This window comes from Balaenoptera ricei, chromosome 1 (assembly GCF_028023285.1).
Source record: "Balaenoptera ricei isolate mBalRic1 chromosome 1, mBalRic1.hap2, whole genome shotgun sequence".
Lineage (NCBI taxonomy): Eukaryota > Metazoa > Chordata > Mammalia > Artiodactyla > Balaenopteridae > Balaenoptera > Balaenoptera ricei.
The window spans coordinates 143,337,976-143,350,686 of record NC_082639.1 but is presented as its reverse complement, the minus strand read 5'-3'; the positions used below and the strand labels follow the sequence as shown (position 1 = coordinate 143,350,686).

The window sequence follows — 12,711 nt, the reverse complement described above, 5'->3', positions numbered from 1 at the left end:
TGGATGCTTTTAAGATTTTTCTTTAATTTTCAAGCAGTGTGACTATAATATGCCTGTGTTTTTTTTTTAACTGTTTTTCTGACTAAATTGACATACAATAAACTGTACATATTTAAGGTGTACAAGATCTGATATTTTGACATATGTAAACGCCTATGAAACTATCACCATAACCAAGGCAATGAACATTGTCTATCATCCCCAAGAGTTTCCTCTTGCCCTTCTGTAATTCTTTTCCTCTTACCACATCCCATCCCACCTCCAGGCAACTGCAAACCTGCTTTCTGGGCTTCCCTGGTGGCGCAGTGGTTGAGAATCTGCCTGCCAATGCAGGGGACACGGGTTCAAGCCCTGGTCTGGGAAGATCCCACATGCCACGGAGCAACTGGGCCCGTGAGCCACAATTACTGAGCCTGCGCGTCTGGAGCCTGTGCTCCGCAACAAGAGAGGCCGCGATGGTGAGAGGCCCGTGCACCGCGATGAAGAGTGGTCCCCACTTGCCACAACTAGAGAAAGCCCTCGCACAGAAACGAAGACCCAACACAGTCATAAATAAATAAATAAATAAATAAAAGACCGTGAATTTCTTAAAAAAACCTGCTTTCTGCTGCTATATGTTAGTTGGCATTTTCCAGAGTTTTAGGTAAACAAAACCATAATGTATATATTCTTTTTTGGTCTGGCTTATTTTTTCAGAATAATTATTTCGAGATGCATCATATTGTTCCATATATCAAGGTTTATTCTTTTTATTGCTGAGTAGTATTCCATTGTATGGATATACCACATTGTTTACCTATTTACCTACTGATAGACATTTGGGTTGTTACCAGTTCTAGGCTATTATGAATAAAGCTGCTATGAACGTTTGTCTTTATATGAACATATGCTTCATTTGTCTTGGGTAAATACCAAGGAGTGTAATGGCTAGATCTTATTGCAGGTGAAGGTTTAACTTTTTAAGAAACTGCCAAATTATTTTCCAATGTGGTTATATCATTTTATACTCCACCAGCAGCATATACAATATCAGAGTTCTTGGTCCTTCAAGGTTTAGTACGTCAATCTTTTTAATTTCAGTCATCCTAATAGGTGTGTGTTATCCCATTGCGGTTTTAATTTGCATTTCCCTACTAATGATACTAAGCATCTATTCACATACTTATCTACCACCCAGACATCTTTGATTAAGATCTTTTGCCCATTTTTAAGTTGGGTTGTTTGTTTTCTTATTATTGAGTACTAGAGTTCTTTATATGTTCTGGGTACAAGTCTTTTATCAGATATATTTTTTTTTGGCTGTCTTGGGTCTTTCGTTTCTGTGCGAGGGCTTTCTCTAGTTGCGGCAAGCGGGGGCCACTCTTCATCGTGGTGCGCGGGCCTCTCACTGTCGCGGCCTCTCTCGTTGCGGAGCACAGGCTCCAGACGCGCAGGCTCAGTAGTTGTGGCTCACGGGCCTAGTTGCTCCGCGGCATGTGGGATCTTCCCAGACCAGGGCTCGAACCTGTGTCCCCTGCATTGGCAGGCGGACTCTCAACCACTGCGCCACCAGGGAAGCCCCCAGAGATATATTTTTAAAATATTTTCTCCTAGTCTGTTGCTTTTCATTCTCTTAACATTGTCTTTTGAAGAGCAGGAGTTTTTAATCTTGGTGAAGTGCTTTTGGTGTCATTTCTAAAAAATCTTTGCATAACCCAAAGTCACCAGGACTTTCTCCTATATTTTCTTCAAAAATTTGTAGTTTTAGGTTTTCATTTAGGTCAATGATAAATGTAAAATTAATTTCTGTACATGGTATGAAGAATGTATGGAAGTTGTGGGTTTGTTTTTTTTTTTTTTGGCATATGAAAGCCAATTGCTCCAGCCCCATTTGTTGAAAAGACTATCCTTTCTCCAGTGAACTGCCTTTGCATATTTATTGCAAATTAATTGTTCACATATTTATTGGTCTATTTTTGGATTCTCTATTCTGTTCCATTAATCTATCTGCCTATCCTGACACTAATAACACACTGTCTTGATTACTGTAGTTTTAATAAGATTGATACCACACAGTGTTAATCCTTCAACTTAGTTGTTCCAAAGTTGTTCTGGCTATTCTTGGTCCTTTGTACTTTCATATAAATTTAAAAATATGCTTAATAATTATTTTTTAAAAGCCCTGTTGAGATTTTGAGTTAGTTTGTGTTGTATCTATGAATCCATTTAGGAAGAAATGATATTTTAAAAATACTGGGTTTTCTAACTTCTCTCATGTATCTGTCTTCTTTAATTTCTCTCAATAATGTTTTATAGTTTTCAATGTAAAAGTATTGCACATCTTTTGTCAGATTTAACCCTAAATATCTATGTATTGATCTTGTATTCTGCAACCTTGCTAATAAACTCACTAATTAGCTCTAGTAGCTATTCTATAGAGTCACTGGATTTTCTAAATAGGTCATCATGTCATCGGCAAAAAAAAAAAAAAAAACAAACGAAACAAACCCCACCAGTTTTACTTCTTTGTTTCTAATCTAAATGCCTTTTATTTCTTTTTCTTACCTTACTACACTGGCCATAATCTCCAGTACAATGCTGAATAGAAGTGGTTAAGAGTGAATACACTTTTTTGTCCCTAGTTAGGGAGAAAGCATTCAGTGTTTCATCATTAAGTATGATATTAGTTTTAGGTTTTTCATAAATACCTTTTATTGGGATGAGGAAGATCTTTCTGTTATTGATTTCCATTCCATTCTGGTCACAGAACATATTTTCTATGATTTAAATCCTTTTAAATTTACTGAGATTTAGTTTATGACACAGAAGATATCACTTAAATGTCTTTTGGTATAACTACTATGTAGATATCATTTAATAAATGCTTTTTTAGGCACAACAATTGCATTTTAGAGGAAAGTATGTAGTAGCCCAGACTATCTGAAGCCCTCCCACTCCCATATCATCAGATAAATATCTCATCTTAATCATTTGGTCTGACCAAGTTAGCATGTCAGTAAGAATAAACAAGAGAAGTAGTATAAGATAAGAAGAGAAAGGTGGGAAGACATTACAATTTATTATGAAGTGAGATCTGTCTGGCAACTAATTTTTTAAAGTGAAAATAGCAATAGTAATAAATACTTATAAACTTTGGCTGAAACATTTTTTAAAGTAATGAAACTAGTATATTTTATCAGCTAACAGATCATGTTGATTATTAAACAGGTAAAACGAACCAACCAAACAACTGGAAACAAATACGAACCTGAGCAGCTCCCAAAGGGGGAACACGTAAACGCTTCATAGCTTTTTGTCTGTCACCATCTTCAAGTTCATTGGTCACTACAGCCTAAAAGACACATTGTTAACTTTTGACGCAGGTTATACTGAACTTGAGTATTGCATAAATAATTCTGAACCATTTATACATATGGTATTCTGATAACCCCCTGGTTAATATATACTGAATAAAACAAAAGAAAAAATCATGAGTAAGAATATATGTATTTAAAGCAAGCAACTAATAACAAAAGGAGAATAAAAATGAGGAATTATTTCATTAAAAATAAGACATTAACGTTATTGAAAATATGTGGTATATAAGTGAGATTCCCATACCTCAGTTTCAGAGATGAGCTGGTTGATTTTCTTGCATGTATAAAATGGGGCTACTTCTACATGAGCCACTCGCCAATCTGCTCCACGAGATGTTTCCAGGATCTTGTCATGCTTTTTAAGGATTTTTCGGAACCCTGTAAAATTCAGATTCTACAGAAAGAAATGAGAAACACTACTATAATTTCCACCACCATGAGAGAAGATGAAAAATAACAAGCACTTTGTGTTGACTGAGTTCACTGAAGATTGAGTACCAAGGGAAATGGCAATGCTTTCATAAAAGCATGTACTATAAAAAGATAAGACTCTTCTTTCTTATTTCATTTATTCATTTCAAGGTAGTATGCTATCAGTAATACAAAGAAACTCTGGATTATGAACCCTATTATTTCTATTTCATGTAAATTAATGGACGTCCTAAACTCAAAACATTTTTATTTCCATTTTCCTATGTACAGCTGTTTTCAAAATAGCTAATTTATGTTATTTTGCTTCTTTGATCAAAAGAATATATTCAGAAAATACTCTGGATTTATCATGAACTGAATACATTTATTAGTTCTTTGCTTTTTGCAGGCCTGGTATAGCTATGTATTTCCCCCTGCTATGCAAGCATGTACGAACAAGCACAGAAAATGGATACTCATCTATTTTTCTTAACTTTTATTTTGTTTCCATCCATTCTGTTTGGGGATGGGTGTGCAAAGAGTCAGTGGAAAAAGAAGAAGTGATCATACTTACAGGGTTTTGCTGATAACGGGTAGGAGCTTGTACTTTTCCTCCATTTCTACAATATCAAAATACTATACTTTTCTATATTCTCAAATCCTGTTGTTCTTTAATCAACAGACAAAAAAGCACGAAATTGTGGATTTGCAAGGTTCTTTAAATCAGAGGTCTCCCAAATTTGCTGATCATATATTCCCATCAGTTAAAAAAAAAAAAAATTGAGCAGTCACTCCAAATTAGGTTTTGCTTGCTTGCCTGTTTGTTAATATTTTTTTTCATACTTTAATGGATCATCTTAAACTCTCCTTGGGTGTATACACCATGATTTGGAGACTGCTTTCAATTCATTTTCCTTTCTCATCATTTGCAAAATAAATGTATTCTTACTGGATAGAAAGTCTCAAAGGATGAAGGACAGATCAGAACTTTTATAATTAACAATTATTTTCAAGAAGCTTTTTATAATGACCCAAAACAAAAACTTCTGGCAAAGTTAATAAAGTAAAATTTAACAAGGGTATTTCCCTGTAATGCATAAGCATAATTAATAAAATATGAAATGTTAATATTTTATATCACTATAAGCAAGAAGAAACACATTTTTGTTTCTTTTTAAAGATAATTTATAAAGCTATGGATAAATTTCAAAGGAAAGGAATTTCCCATCATATATATATCTTATATAATTACTTTCCTATTCTTCTAAAGTTATTTTCTGAGTTCTTCTTTGAATGTTAAAATATTAAATCACCAAAAAAGAAAGCAGAATTATGAAAGGGAAAAATGGAAATAAGTACATGCATTAAACTTAGATTACTACAGATACGACACTATAATTACTTTTTATTTTAAAATTCCAATATTTACCCATGGTAATACTTGTATTGTATAACCTCTAGTTTTTATATAGTGTATGATCCTGTGATGATCTTAACCAGATTAGAAGTAATAATCAAAAGAATAAAATGGAAAAATAATAGCACATAAGGTCTCTTTAAAGATTAGGGAGATGCTTTTGCCTATTTAAATGTTTATTATTTAACGAATAATCTGTTTTTCAATATATTCTTTATAGATTTAACTATGTGAACAAATCTATAAAGAATTACAAATGAATAAATGCCAAGCATTTCCATAATTTAGCATACATGGTAGTTCAACTTCTTAGGTTGGGTTTTAAAATTTCTTTTCTTTCGCAAGTTTTTTTTTGTTTTTGTTTTAAATACAGTCATATTGCAGCCTGTGGATAACAAAACTGAAAGTAGAAAGTTGAAAAGTCAGTATCTTTTACACTATTAGTGTTAGTTGCAGGAAAGTTAACTATACAGCTGCTTTCACGGAAATTTTGCTGTAGGTGTAATATAAAAGTTCTTACACAGCCAGCAGTGGTTGGGTAGACATATATTATTTCTTATTTCTACTCATTGCTTAGAGATGCCTCTAAAAATAGGAAGCAAACTATTACTCTTTGAGTCAAGGGCTACTCCTGAATACTGTACAAAAAGGTTTTGGAAAACTGATCTTCAAAAACAGAAGTCTTGTTAACATTATTTTACCATCTCTGATAACCTGATTTTTAGCCAATAAGAACATTTGAAATCCCAATAAGAACAGAAACAATAATGACATGCTAAGAATTTCCCTTTTTGGATTGACCCATTAGTATTAAGCTCAAGGTAATTCCACTTACTATAATTTCTCAATCATTTAAAGGTTCTATCCTCCACGGTAAGAACTGAAGTACCTGATAGTTCTGCAGCAGGATAAGACTGAGGTAGAACTCGCTGAAGGCCAGTTTAAGGTCTTTAAGATTCCTATGTTGGACACGTTCCTCATGGGACAGGTGGAAGACTGGCTTTCTGCGTTGTCGCAGTGTAGTAACACCAGTGCTTTCTTTCTGCGCATCCAGTGATGACTGAAGTTCATTCTGAAGTGTAGCAAACCTGCGCTGAGCCTCTGCGAGCTTTTCTATAAGAAGTAAAACAGAACTGTCAAATCATCAAGATAAAAAAGCTGGTAAAAGTTCTCACTGAAGTCTGAATTTTTACTAATTAGTCTGTTTCCCTAAAATTTCTAGGGAAAAAAATGCTACATTTAACATTTAGAACTAGATAGGAAAAACATGTTTCAGTGTAATACCCTCCTTTCATTCTACCCCACACTTCCCCCCAGCAAAACCTCAAGCGTACCCTTTCTTTTTACAGATGAAGATTGAAGACACAGAATTTAAAAGCCATGAAGAGTGAGAATACAAAATGGTACAGCCGCACTGTAATTTGGAAAACAGTCTGGCAGTTCTCAAAAAGTTAAACATAGAGTTACCTTACGATCCAGCAATTCCACTCCTAGGTATATAAAACCAAGAAAACTGAAAATATACATGCACACAAAAACCTGTACACATACACAAACTGGGACTCATAATAGTCAAAAAAGTGGAAACAAACCCAATGTCCATTAACTGATGAATGGATAAGCAAAATATGGTATATATGTACAATGGAATATTGTTCAGCCATAAAAAAAGAATGAAGTATTGATACATGCTACAACATGGATAAATATTGAAGATATAATGCTCTAAGTGAAAGACGCCAGACATAAAATGCCACAAAATTGTGTGATTCCATTTATACGAAATGTCTAGAACAGACAAGTCCACAGAGAAAGAAAGTAGATTAGTGGTTGGCAGGGCCTGGGGGGAGGGAGGAACGGGGAGTGACTGCTAATGGGTACAGGGTCTTTTTGGGGTGATGAATGTTCTGGAATTAGATAGTGGTGATGGTTGTACAACCTTGTGAGTATTTATGCTTTGAATCTCTCTCCTCATGAATAGCTCATTCCCTTTTAAGGGCTCACATGAATAAGTCAGGCTTACCTGGAATAATCTCACTTTCTTAAAGTCAACTGATTTGAGACCTTAATTATACCTGCAAAATCCTTTATAGCAGCACCTAGATTAGTGTTTGATTGAATAACTGAGAGAAAGTATGTGTATAGCAGGGGGAAGGGATTTTGGAGGGCACCTTAGAATTATGCCTACCACATACTTTGAACTGATGCAAATTTCTGAAGACTCCAAATGCCATTTGGTCCAGCAGTCAAAATGGAGATTTACAGTTGTTCAAGTGATAGATGGAATATTAGCCCAGGTTTAACTCAGTGGACCCAGCTGGTTCACAGGCTCATACTATGATTATATTTCCAGTTCTGGAATGTATAACTGGCATAGAAATACTGGGCTACTGGTGGAATCTCAACATTGACTCTGACCCAGGGGAGGAAGGGCTAGTGGAAGTTCTGGAATTTCTCCCTATCAAGATAGTAAGCCAGAAGCACAAACATATCCCTAGGGGAACTTCAGAGGTTAGTGCCACCACCAGGGATGATGTTATCTATCACATCTCCATTTACTTCATCTGGTTAGTCTGTGCAGAAGTTGGACGAATCTTGAAGAATGAGTGTGGATTATTGTTAAACTTAATCAAGTGGTCACCCTGAAGGCAGCTGCTATTCTAGATGTGGTATTATCACTGGTGCAAATCAACACAGCCTCTAGCACCTGGTATGAAACTATGCATCGAATAATGCAGCTACTTACCTGGCAGCAGAGACTAGCAATGAGCCCCAGAAATGACACCATTCCTCATTGGAACTGACCAACCACCTAGTGGCAGGTTGCATGCACTAGATGCAGGGGGCAGAGATTTGTCCTCTTTGGAACAAGTGCTTTCTTGATACGGATATGCCTTCCCTGCTTATAATGCTTCTGCTAGCACCACTATCAACTGGAATGCCTTATCCATTTTCATGGTGGTAAAGCAATGACCATATCTATGGAATAAAATGGTTTTATCACATACCTAGAAATAGCTGGCCTAACATAAAGGCTTACTGAAATGAGTTGGGAGACAAAACTCTCACAGGCTGGGGTTCTGTCTTTCAGAATGCAGTACTGAGACCATTATCTGGTTCTATCCTAACCACAGCCAAAATTCACAGTCTAGGAAAGAAGGGGTGGAAGTAGGAGTGGCTCCTTTCACTATTATATCTAATAATCCACTCAACCTGCAACTTGAGCTCTGCCTATTGGTTAGTCCTCAAGGGGAAATGCTTCTCTCATAGGAATACAACAATGGTTCTGTTGAATTGGAAGATGAGACTGCCACCTGGCCTTTTCTGGACTCATCATACCATTGAACCAGTAGGCAAAGAAGGTGTTTACTTGTTAAAGTGATTCTGATTACCAAGGGGAATAGATAACACAACAGTAGCAAGAAGGATTGTGTCTGCCATCCAGGAGACTCCCTGGAACACATCCTAGTACTTCCATGACCAATAAAAGAAGTTAATGGAAAACTAAAGCAATCAAAAAAAGACAGAATTACTAAGGATTCAGCCCCTTCAGGAATTAAAGTTTCGGTTATGCCATCCAGTAAAGAACCCTCACCAGCTAAGGTACTGGCTGAGGGCAAAGGAAATATGGAATGGGTAGTGGAAAAAGCAAATCATAGATATCAACTATCACTTCTTGACCTTCTTATTCTGTCTTTTACATACCTTATATTTTCCTCTCTATCTCTGTGCTGCATTCTGAGTAACTATTTCAACTCTACCAGTTTATAAATTCTCTCTTAAGGTCTAACTAATTTAAAGTTTAATTGATTAAGATATTAATTTAAGTAATTATATTGTCATTTAAAAATTTCTAATTGGTTATTTTTAAAGGTCAATTTTGATAGTCTCTTATTCTTTGCTCATGGTTTTGATACTTTCTTTTATGTCTATAGCCATATTAAGTATATGTTTTATTTTGCACCTGAAAATTTGCATATCCTATACAGCAGGAGTCCCCAACCCCCGGGGAACTGGGCCGCACAGCAGGAGGTGAGCAGCGAGGGAGCCAGCGAAGCTTCATCTGTATTTACAGCTGCTCCCCATCGCTCGCATTACTGCCTGAGCTGCACCTCCTGTCAGACCAGCGGTGGCATTAGATTCTCATAGGAGTGCGAACCCTACTGTGAACTACACACGTGAGGGATCTAGGTTGCAAGCTCCTTATGAGAATCTAATGCCTGATGATCTGAGGTGGAGCTGAGGCGGTGATGCTAGCGTTGCGGAGTGACTGCAAATACAGATTACCATTAGCAGAGAGGTTTGACTAAACAGAGACCATAATAAATCAACTGCTTGCAGACTCATATCAAAACCCTATCAGTGAGTGGCAAGTGAAAACAAGCTCAGGGCTCCCACTGATTCTGCATTATGGTGAGTTGTATAATTATTTCTATTATTATTATGTTGTAATATATAATGAAATAAAGTGCACAATAAATGTAATATGCTTGAAACATCCCCAAACCATCCCCTGCACCCCAGCGCCACGGAAAAATTGTCTTCCGTGAAACCAGTCCCTGGTGCCAAAAAGGTTGGGGACCACTGCTATACAGCTTTTAAGTGTTTTGTAGTCTTCCATATTGTAAGAAATGGAACTATTCACCTATATTCAAATTTCACATTTAAGTCAAAGGGAAAATGAATCTAGGGTTTTTTTAAAATACAAGTTAAGCATTTCTATTGCAGATGTGTTCGTCTTATTATCCTCATGATCAAAAACAGTATAGAACTTCTTGGTTCACAGTGCACTTTACGTCTCAGCAATTTTTTCATGATGCTCCTAGGCCAAAAAATAGACCAGACACTTTTATTAAGTAGTTAAGTTCAAACAACTTAAGTATTTATGTCCCAACCACTTAATAGCTATTTGAAAAAATATTATACACAAATACAAACACATATATAATGAAAGAATGTGAAGATTTATCCAAAGTCCACTAGAAATTACTATGCTAATTAAAAGCTTCAGTAATTAGTAAGATCCAAAAGCCAGAATATCCTAAGTAGCATGAATGATCAACTTTTGTTGTTAAAACATTAATACATGAGTTTGCTATTTGTTTAGCTTCCTTAGCCAGAGTTGTCAATACACAAATTTTGTAATTATTTACATCTTCCAGTACAAGGATATTAAAAATGTAAGAAGTCCCAAAAAATGGATAGAAAAAGAACCTGTATGCCAGCAATAAGTCAACAAACAGCTTCTCCATCTGGCAAACTCCTTACTCATTTTACACGGCTAATCATATATATCATTTTCTATGTAAAATTCTTCTTGTCTAACAACTCTCAGTCATAATTTGAAGCTCCCTCCTTAAGGCTCTCATGGGACTACATATATGCATACATAGAACACTGCATATAATTCTTTGTTTATATGTTTCCTTTATTTACTAACTGTGAGCTCTCTGAGGGCAATGGTTCTATAATCCTCATCTTTTATGATGAACAATTTTTTTTAATATCTTTTTTTCAGGTATGTTTTACATACCATAAAATTCACCCACTGTAAGCATAAAGTTTGCTGATTTTTTAGTAAATTTGTAGAGTTGTACAGTCATCACCACAATCCAATTTTGGAACATTTCCATTACCTCGTACACTTCTGTCATGGCTGCTGGCTGTTGATCCTCACTCCCACCCCCAGGTAACCACTGATCTGCTTTCTGTGTCTACAGATTTGCCTTTTCTGGACACCTTATATAAAGGAATCATACAATATGTAGTCTTATGTGTCTCTCTGGCTTCTTTAACGTAGCATGATTTTGAGGTTCATACATTTTGTAGCATGTATCGGTAGTTTGTTCCTTTCACTGATGAACTGTATTTCACTGTATGGATACACCACATTTTGTTTAAATATTCATCAGTTCATGGACATTTGGATTGTTTTTAGTCTTTTTACTATATAAATTATGCTGCTATTTTTTTTTTCAAATGTGACCTCGTGGGAAGACTTTTTTTTTTTTAATACATGTATCCACTTATTTATTTATTTGTTTATTTATTTATTTAAATTTTTTTTGGCTGTGTTGGGTCTTCGTTTCTGTGCGAGGGCTTTCTGCAGTTGCGGCGAGCGGGGGCCACTCTTCATCGCGGTGCGCGGGCCTCTCACTATCGCGGCCTCTCTTGTTGCGGAGCACAGGCTCCAGACGCGCAGGCTCAGTAATTGTGGCTCACGGGCCTAGTTGCTCCGCGGCATGTGGGATCTTCCCAGGCCAGGGCTCGAACCCGTGTCCCCTGCATTGGCAGGCAGATTCTCAACCACTGTGCCACCAGGGAAGCCCAAATTATGCTGCTATTAACATTCACATACACTTTTTTTGTGTGGACTATCATTTTCATCTTTGCAATAGCAGGTTCAATCCATGTTTGTTGAATGAATGAATGAATGGATATGTAGGAAAAGAGTTCTCTCTAGTAATCCAAGTTCCTATGTAGAAATAAGGAAAAATAAAAATTTCAAGGGTATTTTGCTACTTTCTTTAAACTAGTGATTCTCTTCCTTAAGGGCACGACTGTCTAGAAGAGCATAATGAGAGAGAATCCCTACGTGGGAGTGTTGAGGATAAAGCATATGTTACTTGAAAAAAAAATTCAATATTACTACAGTTATGATGTGAGATTTTTTAACTTATCAAAGGGGCACAGGTTTAAAAAGGATGAGAAACACTGCTTTTGACACCAAGTGTCCAAGTCTATTTTGCAATGATACCTCAGCTTTCTAAAGTTAGATCTCCAAAAAGCTCAAATACATGGAACAGCACAGAACCTAAAAAGAGGTATTAAATGTGTATATAAAACATATTTTGGTCTATGAATGAAAATCTACAAATACAGTTATAAAAAATAAAAATGAATATTCCTAAGCAATTTTATAAATACTGATGAAAACAGCCTATTTTGGCAATAAATTCCAATTTCTATTCATGCCAGTGAATCAAGTCACTCTAAATATGAACAGATTATTATCTTAATAATATTTGCTTAATGCCATAAGCTCTCATACATTGATAATAAAATATTTGATAAAAATTTCCAATAGCCATTCAAGAACTTTCAAAGTACCTATGTGTCCCTCAAAGAGCTAAAAAAAGATTATCAAGATCTTTTTTAGTTTTAATGAGATTTGTATACATATTTTTACTTTGAGAAAAGTTATTTTAGAAATACAAGGTATCTTCAAAGTAGCAAAGCTATTATGTTTATGCAACTGAAGAATATTTCTTGATAAAGTTAATGCCTTAGAATACTTTTATTGTTTGTCTTTCAATGTTATCATCTTGCTGATTCAATTTATGGATTTCACTGTTACCTGAAATACAAAGTAAGTTTATAAGAATGCTGACCCATTATAGGTGATTCAGGATAGTTAATCTTGTTGCATTACGTCCAATTTTTGCACTGCTTTTATCTGGAGTTCTTACTACCTGAAATTCTGACAACCTCAAATACTTAAGTCTAAAACCTCCATGTGTGAAAATA

The 12,711-nt window shown here is 35.6% G+C and overlaps 1 protein-coding gene across 1 annotated transcript in view; it reads right to left on the bottom strand.

Annotated features, from left to right (window-relative positions):
• Positions 1–12,711, bottom strand: part of XPR1 (xenotropic and polytropic retrovirus receptor 1) — a 195,376-nt gene that overhangs the window by 60,490 nt on the left and 122,175 nt on the right. The window contains exons 4-6 of the mRNA XM_059937461.1: positions 6,074–6,297; positions 3,601–3,750; positions 3,248–3,331 (exon numbers count right to left, since the gene is read on the bottom strand). Of these exons, the coding sequence (XP_059793444.1) occupies positions 3,248–3,331; positions 3,601–3,750; positions 6,074–6,297 (458 nt within the window). The remainder of the gene's footprint in view (positions 1–3,247; positions 3,332–3,600; positions 3,751–6,073; positions 6,298–12,711) is intronic.